We start from the raw sequence: 20590 nt of genomic DNA on the forward strand, positions 1-20590 counted from the left end.
TAGTTAACTTGCAACTGAAGAAAAAGACATCAAGGGAGTCATAGCAGTACAGATACTTAGATCTGAAAATCGTGCATTAGGTACTCTGTAATGAGCAAACATATAGAATATATAAAGAACAAAAATGTTAACTGTGCACACACTGTGAGAAGATTTAGTAATAACTGAAACATGAAATTACCATTACCAGGAAGATACTTGACATAACTGGTTTTAGTGAAATAAAATTGAAAGATTCACATGATTGATATGCTGAATGACTGGGTAACATACTGGCAAGTGACATTTTATTTTTGAGCAAAGGGAACAGGATTTACAATTCTTGTAAAATAATAATTTAGGAATAACTAGAATATTAGGAATATTAGGATTAACTAGACACAAAAGGTGTCTTGTGTAGACCACCAAAAAAGAGTATAAAGCCTGTTTGCTTAACAGATAAAAGAAGTGTGCTACTTAAAGGACTTCATCCCAAGAGATGCACTTTACTAATTTTATGTAAAACATTCCATAGCAAAACATTCTGGGGATGCCTAAGGAAAAAAAAAGCAACTGGACAGGTGGGTGTGTTTGACACAATCTTTAACAAGCAGGATGGCACAATTCTTTAGGCCTCTGCTACTCATAAAGGATAGTACCCATGAAAGAAGAAATTTCTCAGTGTTGTAGACTGAAAAGTAGGATTTACAAAATACATATGTGTATGCCACATTGAAAACTCGAATGGGTACAACACGAATGTTTTTGATAGGATAACAAATTTTTGGAAGTGTCAGAAATAAAGCTATTTGTTAGATCTAAATTTAGTCTCAGTGCATCTATTTCACTATGGTCTTTACTACATTATTTTCTTGCATTCAGTTCCCAGTTTTGTTTTGCTTGGGTTTTGTTGTTGGGTTTTTGTTTGTTTGTTTTTGTTTTACAAAAGATATGGAAACTGTCTTTTTCATGCCTTACTGAGTATACAGAAAGAACATTCAGAGACTTATTTTGTCTAATCTTCACTGTCCTCATTGTTCAGTATATGGCCTTAATTACTTCAGCATAGTAAATCCCCAGCCTGAAAAATAAAGGTTATTTTCATGAAGCCTGAATGTTACAGTGTCTTAGTGCTTCACAGATATTTGTTACTCTATCTTCACAGTCTGACTGTGAAGGAAGAGCACTCCTGTTTCAGTGACTGGGAATGCAGTGAGAGAAAGGTTAAAATCAAAGCACCACATTATTAAATACTGTAATTTGAAGTGTAGCTTTATTTGGCTTAAATGATGTCGAGCAATACTTCACACTTCTGCAGTTCAGACTCAGGAGCTGGGATTCATTTGACCAAAGGCTGTCACCTTCAAACCAGAAATTCTTAAAATAACAAAGGGATGTTTGCTGCTGCAGTAACAAGAATGCCAGGGAGCTGCTAATAGGATTCAGGGTATTTATTCTGTCGTACCATGTAACTTGGACACAAGCTTTCTTGCAGAAAGACTGAGGTCTCAAAAACTCGTAAATGGCTTAAAAAAAAAAAAAAGCTTAGAAAGCTTGTGAGGTTGCATAGACAGTGCATGTATTAATGTAGTGCAAATACTGTAAAGTGATAACCAAGGTCATCCAAGTAGCTGTAGTCCTGGTAGCCAAGTACTGGAGAAAACTACAGAATTATACAGGATACAAGCAGTGAGAAATGATTTTCTGTGAATCACATTTTAACAAACTTGGTATCCATTGCAGATCAGGTTGAGAATAGGGAAACATCAATTAGCATATGAAATTCTGATTAAAAATAACATTATACAAAATCAATATGGCACTTATTCCTGTTGGCACTCTAGGAGATTTTTCAGTTTGCATGGCAGTCTGCATGGGAGGGTGCTGAAAGCCTGCCAACAGAGCCAGAAAGAAATGGTAACCACTCAGCAGGAGACCATGGCATCCCTGAACTTAACACCCACCAGCACTGATGCAGCTTCCCAGACAGAGCTGTAGTGGGAACACTCTGCCACCCAAGGCTGCAGGGTGTAACCCTGCTCTTACACCATGGTGGATGGCGGTGGTGACAGCACCTATGGAAGATGTGCCCAGGTAGAGGAGCTCCTCCCCTTAATTCTGGAGCTCAGGTTGGAGGTAAGCAGGTTGAGGGCCATCAGGAAATGCTTGGAGAGAGATACTTGGAGCCAGACCCTGCCTCTCTTGTCTACAGAGAACTCCTTTGTCTGCTTTCTGCCCAACTGAATGTGGTGACCTGGAGGAGAGGGGGAAATGGCAAGAAGTTCCTGCCCAGCACAGCAAACGCTGCAGGGAGGTCTGCCCAGAAACTACCACATCTTCCCTGGTGATACTACAAAACATGCTCTGTGCTCTGCAAGAGAAACTGCACAGCAGTGAGGATGGTCATTCTCCCAGCCTGGAGATGCTGTGGCCTAGTCAGACCACCCCCAGATCATCTCAGTAAAGAATAAAAAATGGAATATTGTCATAGGTGACTCACTTCGGAAGGGAGTAAAAGGCCCAACATGCAGACCTGACCCTCTACCCAGGGAAGCCTGCTGCCTCCCTGAGGCCCAAATTAGTGATATTAGTGATATATACAACAGCTTCCTTGCTTAGTATGGCCCTCAGATTACTGTCCCCTTTTGATCTGTCAGGTAGGCAGTGAGAAGTCCAAGGGCAATGAAGAGGGATTTCTGAGCCTTGGGACAACTGGTCGAGGGATGGGGAATGCAAGTTGTGTTCTTCTCTATCCCTCCAGCTGCAGGGAATGATGAGGGGATAAACAAGAAGAGCCAGCAGACCAATGCCTGGTTCTGAGATTGGTGCTACCAGCAGAACATTGGGTTCTATAACTATGGCTTGATATACAAGACAACAGCCCTGCTGGGCAGTGGATGGGAAAGACTTAGGGGAAGAGGATTCTAGGGCAAGAGTGACAAGGGCTGGTTGAGAAAGCTTTAACCTAGTTTCAAAGGGGGATGAGGCTGTACTGGGCTTGCTAGAGAGGCACCTGGGTGTGGCAGCTTGGCACTGGTGGGACAGCATGGAATTTTGAGAACCAGAAGTCCTACCACCCCTCAAGGGTAGAAAATTACACACTTAATTCCCTCTCTGAAATGCTTCTACACCAAAGCACACAGCACAAGGAATAAACAGGAAGAACTGGAGATCTGTGTGCAGTCACAGGGCCATTATTTCATTGCAGTTACTGAGACATGGAATAGCTCACATGACTGGAATGCTCTCATGGAAGGTTATGTACTCTTTAGGAGTAACAGGCCAGCAAAATGAGGTGGTGGAGTTGCTTTTTATCTGAGAGAGCAACTGGAATATATCAGGCTCACCCTTAAGGGCTTAAGGGGCAGGCTAAAAAGAGAGAGACTGTTATGGGTGTTTACCACAGGCCACTTTATTAGGATGGGAAAGTTAATGAGGCCTTCTATACACAGCTGAGAGACACCTATCAGTCATAGGCCTTGGTTCTCATGGGGGACTTCAGTCACCCTGGTATCTGCTGGGAAGGGCACACAGCCAGGCATGCACAGTCCAGGATGGAACTCCAGTGTATTGATGACACTTGTTAGACCCAGGTGGTGGAGAAACTAACAAGGAGAGATGTACTGCTGGACCTAATACTGACAAACAAAGGGTGACTAGTGGAAGATATTAAGGTTGGGTTATAATGATAATGAGAAGATAGAGTTCAGGATCATGGGTAATACACACACAAAAATAAGTAGGATTGCAACCTTGGACTTCAGGAAGGCTAACTTTGACCTCTTCAATATACTGGTTAGAGAAATTCCATGGATTGGGTCTTTGGAAGGTAAGGAACCTCAAAAGAGCCAGTTGATATTCAAGCACCACCTGCCCAAGCTCAGGATCAGTGTACTCCTAAGAGCAAGAAGTCAGGCAAGGGAAAAAGGAGATGGCAGGAGTCATTGCTGGGCCACTCTCCATCATCTTTGGCAACAGGAGAGGTGCCTGAGGACTGAACACAAGTCAGTGTCACCCCAGTCTTCAGAAAGGGCACCAAGGAAGACCCAGGAAACTACAGGCCAGTCAGCCTCACCTCTGTCCCTGGAAAGATGACAGAAAAGCTTATTCTGGACATCATTTCAACACATGTGGAGGAGAAGATTATCAGAAATAGTCAACATGGATTCACCAAGGGGAAGTCATGGCTGACTCATCTGATAGCCATCTACAGTGGCATAGATGAGATGGGTGGATAGATGAGAGAGCAGCTCCTGTTGTCTCCCTTGACTTCAGCAAGGCTTTCAACACCAGCTCCCACAGCACCCTCGATAGACAAGCTTAGGAAGTGTGGGCTGATGAAGGGCATTGGGGTGGGTTGAAAACTGGCTCAAAGATAGAGCTCAGGGGGTTGTGATTAGTGACACAGTCACACAGAATGACACAGAGCTGGAGGTCCATAACAAATGGTGTTCCCCAGGGGTCAGTGATGGGTCCAGTCCTGTTTCATATATTCATCAATGACCTGGATGAAGGGATAGAGTGCACCCTCAAGTTTGCTGATGATACAAAACTGGGAGGGGTGGTTGACATGCCAGAAGGCTGTGCTGCCATCCAGTGTGACCTGGACAGGCTGGAGAATTGTGCAGTGAGAAACCTTATAAAATTGAACAGGGGCAAGTGTAGGGTCCTGCATTTAGGGAGGAATAACCCCATGAACAATACAGGTTAGGGGTTGACCTGCTAGAAAGCAGCTCTATGGGAAAAGACCTGGGAGTCCTGGTGGACAACATGATGACCATGAGCCAGCAATGTGTCCTTGTGGCCAAGCAGGCCAATGGCATCCTGGGGTGCATCAAGAAGAGTGACAAGAAGGCTGAGGGAGGTTATCCTCCCCTCTGCTCTGCCTGGTGAGGCTGCATCTGGAGCATTTTGTCCAGTTCTGGGCTTCCCAGTTCAAGAAGGGCAGGGAACTGCTGGAGAGGGTACAGCAAACGGCTGCAAAGATGATCAGGAAACAGGAACATCTTTCTTAAAAGGAAAGGCTGGGCTTGGGTCTTTTAAGTCTGGGGAAGAGCAGACTGAGGGGTGTTCTTATCAGCTCTTATAAATACGTATGAGTGGGTATCAAGAAAATGGGACCAGTCTTTTTTCAGTGGTGCCCAGTGGCAAGAGGTAACAGGCACAAACTTGAGGATAGGAAGTTCCATCTAAACATGAGGAGGAACTTCTTTGAGGGTGGCAGAGCACTGGGACAGTCTGCCCAAAGAGGCAGTGGCATCTCTGCCTCTGGAGACATTCAAAACCCACCTGGACACCATCCTGTGGAACCTTCTCTGGCAGGAGGGTTGGACTAGATGATCTCCAGAGGTCCCTTCAACCCCCTAACATTTTGTGATTCTGGTCTTGATGTCATGATGAACAGTTTTGTGGAGGAAAATAAGTTACTGGATAAGTTTGCAAGTGACAAACTGATGGACAGGTCACTTGTACAACTGAAGATCATAAGGTTTTTTCATCCTAGTCCAAGGATTCAGATGCAAGATCAGATGCAGAGGAGCAAAGAAGTAGGTCATGCTTTTATGCAGAATGGCTCCAAAACACAGTGTAGGGTATTTCGTAAAGACAGAGCCTCACAAGGACAACAAACTGTCTGGTTTGCCTGCCTCCTGACCTTCACAACCCTGGGAAGCTGCTGGTGTCAGGATGCTCAGTTTACACATAAAAAGGAGAGGTGCCTTGGAAATGCTTCCAGGAATGACTCCTGAGGTTAGCAAAAGTCAGTCTAATTATTTTACAAAAGCAAAATGCAGTGATTAATCTCAACCTATGCGCATGGGAGAAGACCACTGATACTATGTCTCCTTGAGCTGATAAAAGCATGATGAGAACCAGTGGTTGCAGGCCAGAATAAGACAAATACTTACTGGATATGAGGTATACACCTTAGCAAACTAAGTAATGAGTGAAATGATTTATCAGGAGATGTGATGGACTCTTCATTATTGATGTCTTTTAGCCAGTGATGCTGGATGTTATTCCAAAGGAAAAGCTGTAAAGCAGTGAGAGTTACAAGATTAGTGGTTGAGGTCTTTTAGCCCAAGGTCATCATTAGGACCTTAGAATTTATCAATCTATGAATATTATTTCCAATTTATTGCAGAAATGCCACTGTGGTGTATGTGATATAAATTAGATTTATTAAGTTGATCTTCAAAGGATTGCTGTGAGGAAAATTATGAGTATGTATAAAAAGTGTGGTGCCTAAGGCAGGGCTAAGCAAAGTTTTGGATTTTGCCAGTAATGCCTCCCTGCCTTGAAACACAGGGTGACCTGCCTCATATTCTGGGTCTCACAGTAGGCTGCAAAGTTGTGCATCACTGCTCGGGGGCTTTTCCAGATGCTCTGGAGAGTGGGCGGTGCGAATGTGTTCCCTGGGGTGGGAATCCCGCTGGGGGAGGGCAGAAAGCTTTGGTGAGTGTGTGGGGTATGCCCCACATCTGTTGAGATGTGGAGGCAACTAGTTGGGAGAACAGGCGTGGAAAGCGCTCATCGGCCCCGGGCTACACACAGAATTGTGGCAGCCTCCGGGAGAACTCCCAAAGTCCTGCTGCAGTGTTTCAGTGGAGTTGGGAGCTTTTTTTGTTTTGGTTTGGTTTTTTTCTTGTTTCCAGCCACGAGCGGAGCCAAGCTCCAGAAATCCGCCAGTTCTGAGAGAAAAGAAAACTGTAAAAAAAACCCACAAAAAAAAAATCCCGATTTCTGCTCTTGCAAAAGGCCCGACTCCTGCCTGCCGCAGAGCTTCCACGTCCCCGGGCTTTGCCTCAGCCTGTGCCTGTGTGTGCGGGGCTGGCGGAGGTGCCAAGCAGGAGCGGGAGCTGCCGCCTGTGCGCGGGGGAGGGCGGGCGGGTTGAGGCGGCGGTGCGCGGGGGGCCGCGCTCCCGCCCGCACCGGGCAGCGGCTCCGTGGGCGGTTCCGTGGGCGGGTGCGGGTGCGTGGGGCGGGTGCGGGGAGAAAGCGGGCCCGGGAGGGTGGGTAGCGGGCACAGGAACACCTCCCCGCCTTCAGGACGCCACCTGGAGAAGGTGCCCGGGCCACGGGCGCTGAATGCTGATGCCGTGAGGGGAGCTCGGCTCGGCCCGGCCCCTCTCTGCTCCCTGCCCCGCGGCCGCGGGCTGCGCACCCTGCTCGGAGGCTCTGCCCGAGGCGAAGGACTGGGGAAGGAGGCACCTTGGCACCTCCCGCCCGCAGCGGGGGCTGCACGCCCTGCGGGGCGCCCGCGCCCCCTGAGCTGCCCCGGCTGTCGGGGAATGCGGCACTAGCACCCCCGCTCCGGCTCGGCACCGCTCCCCTCCTCCGCCTCCCCGGCTGTAGGGGGGGCATTTTCCTCTCCGGCGTTTTCTGCCGGAGCATCCTATTTTTTTTCTTTTTTCTTTTTTTTTTTTTTTTTTTCCTTTTCGTTTGGAGGAGGGGAAGGAGGGAGGTGTTCAATGAGGGTTGCTCGGGCCCCCCCTCCGCGCCTGAGAGGTGCTGTCCCTCCCTGAGCGGAGAGGGGGGAGAGCAGCCGGGGAGGCAGAGGCAGGTCCCGCTCCCTTGCTCTGCCCGCCGGAGAGAGAGGAGGGTGGTGGGGAGCGTGTCGGTGTCTGCGTGGTGGCGGGGGTTATTTATTTATTTATTGCTCCTGATGGTTGCAGCTGGCAGACCTGGGAAGGAGTAGGCGCCATTGCCAGAAGGATTATTGCCAGGGGAGAGGAGAGGAGGGGAGGGGGGGTGGGGGGGGAAGAGAGAGGAGACCCCGAGGCTCCCGGGGAAGCAGAGAGAGGCGGCTCTTTTCCTCCCGCCTTGGCTCCTGCCGCCGGGGGATGCGCCCGGACTGAGGGGGGCTAAGCTCGGCCCCCCCACCCTCGGTCCTCCTCCTCCTCCTCCTCCCCCCCATCCAGCAGCATGCATCCCTCTCCGCGGAGACCGGCCGCTGCCACCTCCAACCCTGCCATGCTACTGCTGCTCCTGTGCCTGGGCTGGGCGCCGCCGGGCTGGGGCTGGCCGCGGGGCAGCTCCCGGGGGGCGGCCGGGCTGCCCCCCAGCGCCACCACGCCGATCTCCATCATGGGCTTGATGCCGCTCAGCCAGTCCGAGGAGGACCAGAAGAGCAAGATCGGCCGGGGGGTGCTGCCCGCCGTGCAGCTGGCCATGGATCAGATCCGCAACGAGTCCCTGCTCAACCCCTATTTCCTGGACCTGCGGCTCTACGACACGGAGGTAGGGACCGCGGCGGGCCCCGAACCGCCGGGCGCAGGGGGAGGCGCCGCCGCCCAGTCCCGGGGCGCTGCGGGTGCCGGGGCGCAAGGGCAGCGCGGGCGCCCGGGCCGGGGCTGCGGCTGCCGGCGGGGCCGTGCGCGGTGGCTCCGAGCCCGCCCTGCCCCAGCACGGCCCCGCCAGCTGCCGGCAGATGTGGAGGAAGCGGAGCGGGCGGCCCGTATCCTGCGCTCGCCCTTGCGTATCCGGAGCGGCTCCCCCCGCAGCCGGGACTCCCGCTGCCGCTCGCCCTTGCAGCGCGGGGGTGGGCCCGGGCGAGTGCCCGGGTGGCTGGGATCTGCTGCCCTTGGCACGCACATACGCGGGTCGGAGGAAGGCTGCCTCTCGCTGGCGCTCCATCCCGCAGGAAAACCGCGGCCGTACCCGCTCAGCAACAGATGCACGCCGGCCGCTTGACTCCCCATCTCCTCCAGCGGTGCTGCCATCCCGATTTATCCCGTGCAGCGCCGGGACGCGAAGGGCAGCGGCCGCCGCCGTAGCTTGAGGAGGAGGAGGAGGCGGGGAGGTTCAGGCAGGGTTTCGCCGGGTCTCCCTCCTTCCCTCCCTCTCCTCCGGCTGGCGCGGGCGGGAGGCGGCGGGGGAAGGAGTTAAATTTGCGGTGCCTCTCCCCGCGGAGCAGCCGGCAGCGCGGCGGGATGTCCGCGAGGTGCCCCGCTCCGGAGCCCTGCCCGGGGCTGGCGGGATGGGCTGGGAGAGGAGCCCTGCGCGGGGCTGTGCTGGGAAACATCTTTCCTTTACCTGGTAGGGAGAGAGAGGCAGGGAGCTGAGGCGAGGGCTTTGTTAAGTTGGTTCCCACCACCAACCACCCGCAACTGCATTTGGTTTTGGTCAGAACTTCAGTGATCGTGTTTGCGGAGGGTAGGTGCTGACTCAATATCGAGGCTTTCCTGAAGATGGCAGTCGCTTCTTGTGCAATGCTGGCGTCGGGTGCTCATTTCCAAGACAACCCCTGCTAAAGCGAGCCACTACTGAAAATCTTCCTGGCTGTAATTTAAGGGAGCCCCTGTCTTCCCTCCTTCGATTCCCAGGATCCGAGGGGAGCAAGCTGAGAGTGGCAATGACAGTCTGCACTGCTGCGTGACAGTGTCTCTGTCCCCGAAATTATTGCAAGAGCCTGCCCTTTTAGGATGGCTGCGTATACCCTATGCAGGGTGGTTTTTTTTTTTTTCCCTCAGTTATATCTGAGTAGAAATGCATGGAAGGCAATATTGTTGAAGATGTAATTTGGAAGAAAGCATGCTGCCATCGTGTTGTGTTGTGTGAACGAGCTGATTCTGAAAGGGAATATAGGCAATATCAGCCTGAGTTGCTGTTTGTTTCCTTAAAATATGAATCTCAGGCAACTATGCAATCATAATGAAAAGAATTATAGGGGCTTTTCTGAATAGCATTACCTGCTTCATAAAGTGAGGGACTTGTTAGGAAAAAAAAAAATCACGGTTCTCCTAATCCTGTTTTTATTACGTTACAAAAATAACACATACATAGGAAGTAGAGAAGTCTAGGCAAGATCTTCCTTCTTCATACAGAAATATAACAATGAGGTGCTGCACTTAATTGTAATAAAAATATTTTGAAGTTCCTAATACAGAATTTGAGTTCTGAACTAGGTAGTTAGCATTAAAATGTTCGGGGAAAAAAATGCCCTATTTGTTCTGGAATGAGTATCAGTTTCTTAAAAATTCCATTATTAATGTTTTATACTCTAGGGACATAAAGAATCCTAGAGAATTGCTGGCTTGCCGTGTAGGTTTCAATGCTTTTAAGCATTAATTAATAAATGGATGGTTATGGAATGCTAAGTCAGGTGAATGTATATATTTGGAGTACAGTTGGATCATTATTGGGTGCTTAATAGTGACAAGTAAATAACTTAGTGCTCATGAAGAGCACTAGATGGACTGCACCAAAACGGAATAGACTAATGGCTGGAATAGCCATTAAATACATAATGGCAGTGCAAACTTTTTCACTCGGTTCAGACATTACCTTACTCCTTCAGTGCACTTACAGTAAGTAGAAGGGTAGATAGCTCATCATGCCCACTTGGTCCTCAGCCTATTTTCTGAGATCGCCAATAAATAGATGTGCCTGAAAGGCCTGAATCCTTATAATTGCATAATCACAGGGGAGGGAGGAGTTCTCCCTCTCAGGGCTTTGCAGGTGCTGCTTGTGACATTGTTGGCTCCTGAAAAGAGAATGTGGAACCTTCAACACAGGGGATTTTTAGCAGGTTGAGAAATAATTGTAGTGTATTTATAATGCTTAGGAAGTATATGGCATTTATTTAGAAACCCTGACATACTCCCTCATGTCTTTCCAAAATTTCCCATTGCTGCAGCCTGATGTTCGTGTTGCAATTCTGTGTAATATTAACAAAACCCTTGTGAAAAATAATGAAAATAAATAGATTGGAATTTTTAGAATTGTTCATTCAGGTAATTTTCTGTCAGGTCTGAATTGAACAGTTTAGTTTGCTTGATAGTTCTGATTTGTATAATGATGCATTATAATGCCTTTACTTTCTAATTGACCATCTGAAGTATTGCAGTGTGTAGTAAGACTGTTGTTTGTCAGCACTTGAACTTGCTAGCCTATAAGCACATGGGCAGCAGCCCTGGTGTTTTTCAAAGCATTTAAACTGAAATAAGCACTTAAGTGCAATCATTGGTTTATGTCGCAACCAGCTCTGATTGTGAGAATTTTGATACAAAATAGGACCACAGGTTACAGCAAGTACATAAAAATGCAGGGGCTTCTGTTTTGACTGTTTTTGATGGTTAAGGGTGTTCAGAATGTGATCCTTATTCAATTTGGTGAATTCTGCTTTGCTGCCTGATGTGCAGGTCTTCATCTATTTGGACATTCCTACATAGGCTCTGTCAATAAAAAAAGCTCAGGTGTAGGTGTTTGCAGAGCTCTGGTCTAAGTCAGTGACTTTAGCTTGTGCTGTTCATTTCAATGAGAGCAGCAGCAAACTCCAGATGAGACTCTTAGGCAAAATTTCATGATTATGTTATTTCAGGAACTAGTACACTTCTAAAGTGGTCATCCCTAAAGCATCTCATCCAAAACCCATTGAAACGAATGGCAGCAATTTACTGATTCCAGTGGCCCTTGGACCAGGTCCTAGAAGTTAAGGGTACTTGATAGTTTATGGCTTTGGATCGGATCAATAATGGTGATATAATATTTCTTCTTTTTTCCTGCTCCTGTGATTTTAATTTTCGTTGGTCGAAAATGCAAAAAAATGTTTTGTAATGAAATGAAAAGCTCTCTATTCACTAGATATAATTCACAACTTGGGGAAACATTATTTCTCCTTAAGTAGCCTGACATACATCTGTTGCAGGACCAACAAAAATAGAATAACCCTAAAATAAAGGAATTAAACATTCTGGTGGACAATATTATACATTTCAATGGTATTTAATTTTCATCAGGCAAAATTGACCACACAGAGACTAGAGAAAGAGGCATAGTGGAAGACAAGGGCTTTAATGGAAGTAGAATATGTGCCCTCTGCATCTGCCATATTTTAGGAACATCTTTCCTCAAATACAGCATATATTTTTTTATTTCTTGTAAGAGAAGTGCTGCAAGTGGTGCATACATAGGTGGGCTAAGTTTGTTTCAAATCTAAACAGCTGTAGTCAAGAAAGCTGTGTATGCAAGTTAGAATTCTGTCAGTTGTTTCTGAAAATCAAAGTGTCTTGACAAGCTGAAAAAAATAACTTCCAGGAGTAAGTGGGGTGTATTACCACAAAGAGGGTAGAATATTCATAGTATGGCTATGAGATTATTTCATTTTCTCTAACTACTACAAATAAATTGTGGTAATCCTGATATAATCTCATCTTTGTGTAATACTACACTCTAATACCCATAAGTAGCAGGTTGGCGTAGAAGGGTGAACTCTGGCAAATGCATGGACTCCATGAAATCCAATGGAAAATGTGAATTTATTGACATTTAATACATATTTGCCTACTCCTATCATGTAATTTAGTAGAAAGTGCCTTGCCTAATTTATCCGACAGGAAGTTAGTCTAGACATATCATAAATAGACCTCTCTATTTATTTATTTATTTCTCAACTGAAATATTGTCTCTGTTTTCAGGAAAAACCTCCTCCCCCAAAGTTTGAGAAAGCTGTACAAGCTGTGCACCAGTCTGGGTCATTCCTACCGGCTGCTCTAAGTTAGAAAAGAGTCTTTGCTTCCAAGTAAAGATGCCTTTCCCAGAAAATCCAGTCATGGATGATGTTGACAAAGTTGACTTACATCTTGTTCCTGCAAGCTGAAGTTGAGTCACATTTACTAAGGATGGAGAAAACATTCTCAAAACAGGAGAGCAGGCTTGTGTTAGTGGTGCACAGTAAATGCTTCTCTGCAGGGGCATGGGGCTCAGTGTCCCTCAGAGAGGGACAAGCAGCTGCTGGGTGCCATCTGACAAACTCTGCCCTAACAGAACTGAGCAAGGACACCCCTCCTAGAAAGGAATCACACCATATGTAGGTTATCCCTTTGCCTTAGGAGGCGTGGATTTAAGTCACTCCAACAGCAGCTGTGTTTGTGTGGGGGAAGCATGGGGTACCAAAGCCAGGTCGGGACTCTCAAGGTGAGCCCTGATGTGCTTGTGAGTGCTGTGATTACTAAATTGTCTGGAGCCTTATTTTAATTTTCAAACGAATATGCAAAATAAGATAAATAGACAGTTAGGTAGATGTTGTAGTAGTCATCTAAGAGTAGCAGTCAGCTGTATCCATGGGGGATGTGAGGGTCTAAAAGAGGGTCTGGTTAACAGCAGACTGAACTGGCAGACATTTGTTCATGTGTCTTCAGATGAGCCTGTGAAGTGGTTGAGTGGTTTTTTTACCTTTAAATATCACCAAGTACTTGTTCTGTTGGATACATGCAAAAAGTGTAGCATTAAAATGCAATATGTTACATGTATGGATGAAGATCACTGCCAGCAACATTTAGTTTGCAAGGAACATGGTTCTTTAAATAGTCAGTGTCCCCTTTGACTTTCATGTAATATACGGCTCCATTTGCAGTATAACCTCTTTTTTCTATAGAGTTTGGTGAACTTGGAAGGAATAATCTAAAAGTTAAGTGTTTATGTTAATTCTATGTTGGTTTCTCTGCTGCTGATAAGATGTGGGTGGAGAGAGGGGAGAAATCATGTATTCACCGCACCCACTCCTCTGGGTACGGATCCCAGACCTGCAGACTGTATATTCTTTAAATATCTCTGCAAAGAGATAAAAGCCAATGTATCATTTTCTGGCATATGTCTTGCAATTTCATGTATAACTTATCCTATGCATACTGCAAAACACGGTGCAGTGAAATCTTTTGATTCAAATGCCAAACATGCTCCATCAACAGGGGAAAAGTTATTCTTTTGAATAAATCCAGGAAGGAGTTTCCATTTACATTTGAAGAAAGAGGAGGAAGGCTTATCCTCTGATATGGTTATCAGCCCAAGTGAATTACTCAAGTCTGTGGAAAAATATGGCCTGTAGTATCCTGGTGATAGCTGCAAAGAAAATATTTGTGATAGGGAAAGGTAGAGGAAGGAGGTAGAAGAGAGAGATTTAATGACAGTACTCAGACAAAAAGTTGTGAAAGTAATACTTGTATTGTTTTAATTAAATACACATAATTATTTTGGAAGAAAACAAACAGTGTAGTGTGGCACATTAAAGCTACAGAACACCATCTCACATTAATGATCTCAGCATGGTGATTCCTCCATGTGTCACACTTTGTTCTCTGCTTTCAATTCTTTTGTTTTACGGATGTTTTCGTGGCGTATGGTGGAATAACATTTCATTTGAGCAAACTGCAGAAGCTGGGAGTCAAGCAGCTTTTTTATGAAACTCAAGTGGAGGCTGTTGCTATCAACTTTGCTAAGCAAAGTTGTATACTTAGAAAAGGTTGAACCATTGGATTCAGAGGTCTGGCTCAGGGAATCAAGTGGTAGAAGTTAACAGAGCAAATTTCCATCCATTTTTGCTCAAACAACTTTTGGAGCAGTGGGGGCTAGCAGAAAGAGACATTGAAGCCCATCAGCATTCGTGTGACTCAGTCCTCTGTAGATGTATGTTGATACGTAGCAGTCCTATACAGTCCAGGTGCTCTATTTCAGGCTGTGGGATTCCATACTCAGAAGGTACAGTGCACATGCATGACATTTTGTTGAATTTATTTTTGCACTAGGAATGCTGGAAATAAATCAGTGACAGAACCTGAAATTTTTCATGAGCCCTATTCACTGTTGTCTGATTTTTAGGTCTACCTGAGCTAGAAATGAAATTTGAATCGTTCTTGTGGTATCTTGGCTCCAAAACTAATGGATCAGTAGCACTAATGGATCAGTAGTCAAACTCCTGAAGCAAACTCGTTCAGCCACAGCATCACTCTGACTTAAAGAAGGTAGTGCCCCTAAGAATAGCTGGAATGTATTTTCAGTCATGCTGTGTCTCCCCTTGCCATGCCACTTACTTACCCATGTGGGATGACAAAGTCATCTTTCCTAGGCAAGGACTCTGTTTGCAGAGGATTTTGCTTTGAGTAAAAGTCTGCTGAATTCAGGGCATGCTTACTGACAAACACTTTCTTTTTTTCTTCCCTTCTTATGATGGAAAAAACATGTAACCTCATTGCCAAGTCAGTGATTGATGTCCAATTTCTGTGCCATTAGTTTTTCATTATCATCGGCCTTTAGTTCTGACAGTTTTACCCACAGTTTTTTCCAAGTAAGTATTCTCAAATGTGAAAATGAAAGCTAACAAATTAAAGGCAAATGTCCACCTTCTCTCTGAAAGTAATAGTCAGAAAGAGCACAGAATGTAAGGGCTAATTTAGCAGGGCTGTACAAATTGTTGTTACTGAGGCTTCTGAGAGATGAAGACCCAGATAATAGACTAATTGCTTTAAAGAGAACATCACAAGTTTGAGGGACAGAATTAGAAAACTTAGGTTTCCTACTATATCCATAGTACTTCTCCTAAAGAATTTAAGAGTACTAAGATAGAGGATCTTTAGGATTATTCAGCTTTTACAATATAGGCCATATATTTCACTTGGGAATTTTGCTTTGCCTGCTCCACCGTAGGCTAAAATATGTACTTAAGTAAGCCTTCCAGTCTTGTCTTCAGGATCCCCTTGTATCCTCCCTGGAAAACTTTTCTCTGTGATTTGCTTGAAATCCCTTAAAAAGTCTATTGGTATTTGCAGCTTAAACTCTGCTGACCCTGTGAGTGCTGCTGCTGTGAGAGGAGCAGCTCCCAGCTTGTGCCTCTGCCACTCTCTGTTACGGATCAGGGAAATCATTGGCAAGGCAGGCTCTGCAGGGTGACCAAAGGCCTTCTGACTTTTTAGGGCTATCCAGGGGATCCAGCCTTGGATCAAGGGCTCTGATGGATTAGAACCTGCTGGAATTAGTAGTCGTCTTCACTTATAACTATTGTCCCAGACAAGAAGTGAAAACTTTGGTACGTCACTTTTCGCCAAGCTGGATCTCCTGGATTCATGTGCTCCTTCACTGAGTAGCAGGTTCTATGGAATATTTTTTGAATTCTTGGCCAAACTCCATTTTCTTCTGTACACCCACCTTTTTTGTAAGACCATTTTTCACAATCCCCATTAGAGGAGCTCATCCTATCTGCCTTTTTATTCTGCAGAATCTCAGGGTTTTTTTTTTTTGGTCAAAGAATCACTACCATATATCTTTAAAAGAACATAATTGTTCATTATTTTGTTTCCTTTATATTTTATTTTATTTCATTTTATTTCATTTTAATTTACCATTTACTCATAGTAGGCCTTAACTTGTGCTGCAGCTTCACTAAACTACAGAATTATGTGAAGATTCATACACACAATAGGTGTCTAAGTAACCATTTTGCATCCAAAAGCTCCAGGGATAAGTAGTAAGAGGCCCCTTTTGGGATGTTAATTAACTTCCTTTCCACTGTTTACTGTTTCTGCTTTCACAGGGAATTTAGTGGTTTCTCTCTAGCAAAGAACACATCTCTTCATTTTTTACTCTATATAAAGTGAGGTTTTGACAGACTAACACTTGGTGTGGGACAAAATAGAACATGAAACACACTGTGATTATCAGACATGCACTCTTCTGTATTTTAACAGTACCAGGATGCACACATAGTATAAAAATACTAAACTCTGCATTTCTGATGTTCTGTAAAAACACCTTTGGTTTTGCTTTCTGCTCTCCCCTGCGAATTGAGAACGCCCTAAGTATTAGTAATTTACAGGAGGTTGACCGAGGTAGGGACAAAAACAGAGAAAACTCACTTCCACTTTCTCTCTTTCTAAAAATTATAAGCAAGACCAATTCCATGTTGTTGGTTAGAATCTAACCTAAGATGTCCTAATGTCAGGAAGGCTTTATGCAATGTAATAAAAGAAATTAAATAGCAATAGCTATTGCTACATAGAGAAAATGATACAAGAAGTTTTGCAGTCCAGGCCTTTAAATTTGGTCAATCTCCTCTCGGCTTTTAATTTCTTTCTGTGGAGAAATGCTGCTGGTATTAGCCCCAGGTCACTTTTTTGGTTGGTTGGATTTTTTGTTTTGTTATTATTTTTTTAAATTATTTTTTATTTGTTGGTAAAGAAGTTTCAAGTTAGGTCCCTGAACTGAGCTGAAGATTTGCTTTTCAAAAGCACCGAGTGATTTGCATTTTCTGTCAACATCAGTGGGAACTGCTGAATGCTCAGCTCTTTAGGAAGCCAGCCCACCTATGGAAAGATAACTGCTTCTATAAGGAGGAGACCTAGAATAGCCACTTTTACTTAAGAATGGAGACATTCATAGTTACTTGCTTTAAAGTTTCAAACGGTCTGGTGGAATAAAATGCTGATTTTGTTCAGCCTTTTGGATACAGATCCTTTTGGGATCAGTGTCAGTATTATCAGAATGAAATATCCTGTAAAATTGGATTATTGCATCTCAGAAGACCTTGTAGTTAAGAAATATGGCAAGTTCAGGTATTTTAAAAACCATTTAAAAATAGTCATTTTTGTAATTAACACATATCTGAAAGTGGTACGTTTGACCCTGGCAAAAATAAAAGCTTGTAAGATGTAAACAAAAGGAGTGACACGGTGGGAGTACTGTGTCCCTAGGGCCTTGTTATTCAAGGCAGGTCTGTACAGCTGGCACAGTTCTGTCACTGGTGGGTGTCAGGAGGTGTTATCTCAGTGTCAGCAGAAGCCCTTAGTGCAGCCACAGCAGAAAACAGCTCTTTTAAACTGATCTAATAAAGGTTATTTCATTTAAAGGGGATAGTTTAGGGGATAGTTTACTGAAGGGTAGGAAGTGTGTTTTCCTTGACCAATGTGTTCAAAAGTTTGGTATTATGAGAAATCTTTTTTTTCATCCATTATAGAGCAAGTTACAGATTAAACCTCCTCTGAAAATTAGAGTGAACAACTTCCTTCTCCCCCTCCCTCCAGCTTTTTATGCATTCCTATGGCTTTCTTCTGAATCTTTTGCAGTTTGTCATCTTCATTCTCAAAGTGCTGCCACTAGAATTTGATCTATTACTTCAGGAATAATCTCACTGATCATATACTAGTACTTTTTATTTCTTTTCTTCAAGCCTTCTCTTCAGAATGGAGGATATGAATTTGATCTTTGTGCTGCAATGCCAGGGAAGAGAGAAAGGAAGCAGAGATGAGATTTTCAGGCTACATATGAGGAATGAGACATTAGGGTTTGTGGCAAAAATAGATTTTGCTTTGCCTTCTCCAGATGAATCTTGCTAGCTACAAGCAAATTCAGCCTTATTAGGGCAGTTGCAAGTATATGGCCTGATCGTTTGTCTGATGCTGTGGGATATAAATGATTTTAGCTGAATAGCTGGCAACTTAAAAAGCTGGGACGTGTTAGAGCAGATAATTGTGTCTCAGTATTGAAGCTGCTCTTGACTCAGGTAGTGGTTTGGTCTTGATGTAAGAGCTGGACTTGCCATCCAAAAGAAACCATAATGGTTTCCAGTGCATTACCAAGGTTTCTTAGTGTGTATGAGTAGTTTAATTACACTGAGTGGTCAAGAAGCAAGAGCAGAGATACATCAGTCAAGGAGGGTATATGATAACCTGCTTTGAAAAAAACCATCTGAGGCTGAGATTAGAACATCCTATAAAAGTTAATGGAAGTTAGCCAGGGGGGAGAAAGTCTTGTGTAGGAGGTGTGAGGTGTCATGTAGCTTAAATATGTATCCAGCCTTTAACACAGTTAATAGAATCTATAGTAAACATTTTACATAACCGAATAACTCTTTCAGAGTGATACATGGTTCAGAAATACTGATCAGGGGATTTCAAACAATTTAAAATGTTACAAAGGAAAGGAGGACGACACAGGACAGATTTCTCCTTTTGCCTTTGGAAAAGTATTGTCTATAGCCAATATTTATGCCAGGGGTTTGTTTTTGCTTTTTTTTTTTTTCCCTTTTTTTTTCTTCTTTTTTTTTTTTTTTCTTTTTCTTTTTGAAGTTCTCAGCAACTGTGCACCTTCAGGGGCCCACAATTTCCTCCTACAGCTTCCCTGTCTGAAAATTAATGTTTGTGCAGGTTTCACAAAGGAGATGCCAGCAGTGAGTCATCTGGTCACCATCTCTGTCCTAAGACTTTCAGCTAGACTCTTGCAGCAGCTACAGTGATCCTTACTGTGGTGAAGAATGTTTACCCCTAGTAAAGCCTCCAGAATAGTGGGGAAGACAGGATTTAGAATGAAATGGCCTATATTTTCTAACACTGAAATAAAGTTTCAAAATTAGTACTATTTCAAATAATTGTGGAAATTCAACTGTATGTTTGAGAAACGTGTATAAAAGGCAGTGAGCTGATTTATCAAATTAAGATTTCACAATGGTCGTGTTTTGGTAGTAAAATTTGCAGATGTTGAGTAAAGTCAGTTGAAATACTCTGTCTTCAAATATGTGACAGGGGTCTAACAATGTGCTTTTGTAGGTAGTAAGCCTCAGGAGATGTTTTTCTAAACCTGAAAATTATACCTGTGTGGTCAACTACATGCATGGCAAACATGGTTAGTTTTTTAATCAAAATGAAAACATATTGGCATATTTTAACACAAGTATTGCAGGATTAATTAGCAATAAAAATACTACATGAAAAACAATTGTCTGGCTAGCTACTGAAATTTTTCTATCAGAAACACCATTTTAAGGGAGCAAGAAACAAGGCTGCACTAGTACATGATCTTGTTTTTTCCTTTGCCAGGTGTGGGTTAAATGCAGCAATGCTGAAGAGACCCAAAGAAGTATCACAAGGAGGAAAAAAGGTCTAGGTTCAGGCCAGGCACTTACCTATAGAATGAGGTGATGCTTACTAAAATGTGTGTCCTTAGATTTATGTCCCTCCATATGGTGCCAAAAATGATTTGATAGCCTCTGGTAGATGTTCTCTCATGAGTTTAAAGCCATTGATTGGGCAGTGGGGATTGAATAAGGTGTGGTGGCAGCTTTGTTGCCAGAACACAGAAGAGGATGTTCAAACCACATTTTTTGTTACCTAAATATCAGCCAAAGTTATGAGTCATGGAGCCCCATGTTCCTGCTTAGCTAGTGAAAAGATTTAGACATAGGAAAAAGAGCAGTTCAGATCACCTTAGCTGCTGCATGAATGCCTCCCACTTTCCTCCTCCCCCTTGTTGTAGTCAATGCTGAAATAATGCTGGTAAAGAAAGCTGGTCCAAGGACAAAAATCCTGATTAAGCCTCTAAGGAAGTTATTAAACAGGAATTAAACAAAATCTTGGCCTACATGAGCCCTTTGCTCAGGGAAGAATTTAATCCTGAGTTTAAAAAATATGCTTTCAATAATCATATTATAAAATCATAAGACTAAGCAACAGAAAATAGCTATTAAGTCATTGTGCTACATTGTCACTATGCTAGACTGTGCTACCTGCTTCCTGCTTCGTATTGTACCCAGATAATGTGCTAAATTTCTCAGTCTATGGAATTCCCATAAAAATTGTTGACCCTGCTGCATTGATTAGATCACAGCATTGTACAGGAAGAAAAGTGTTATCACCTTCCCCACATGAAGAGCTTTGTAGAGCTGCGCTGTTTTCTGACTGTAGATAATGGTGATGAAGAAAAGCAAGGGTTATTCAGCAGGTATTTCTGTAGTCTCAGAACTACATTCACCTCATTTTTGAGTCCAAGAATGCATGGAGAGGAATAATAATTGATTGGGCTCTTTTCTTCTCTACCCAGCTGCACAAGTGAGTTGGCAGAAGAGTATCTG

General features: G+C 44.2%; 1 protein-coding gene across 1 annotated transcript in view; it reads left to right on the top strand.

The window, feature by feature from the left end:
* The first annotated feature begins 7756 nt into the window (after window positions 1-7756).
* Window positions 7757-20590, top strand: part of GABBR2 (gamma-aminobutyric acid type B receptor subunit 2) — a 474092-nt gene continuing 461258 nt past the window's right edge. The window contains exon 1 of the mRNA XM_071736906.1: window positions 7757-8217. Within this exon, the coding sequence (XP_071593007.1) occupies window positions 7903-8217 (315 nt within the window). The 5' untranslated portion in view covers window positions 7757-7902. The remainder of the gene's footprint in view (window positions 8218-20590) is intronic.

The sequence above is a fragment of the Heliangelus exortis genome, chromosome 2 (genome assembly GCF_036169615.1).
Source record: "Heliangelus exortis chromosome 2, bHelExo1.hap1, whole genome shotgun sequence".
In the NCBI taxonomy this organism is placed as follows: Eukaryota; Metazoa; Chordata; class Aves; order Apodiformes; family Trochilidae; genus Heliangelus; species Heliangelus exortis.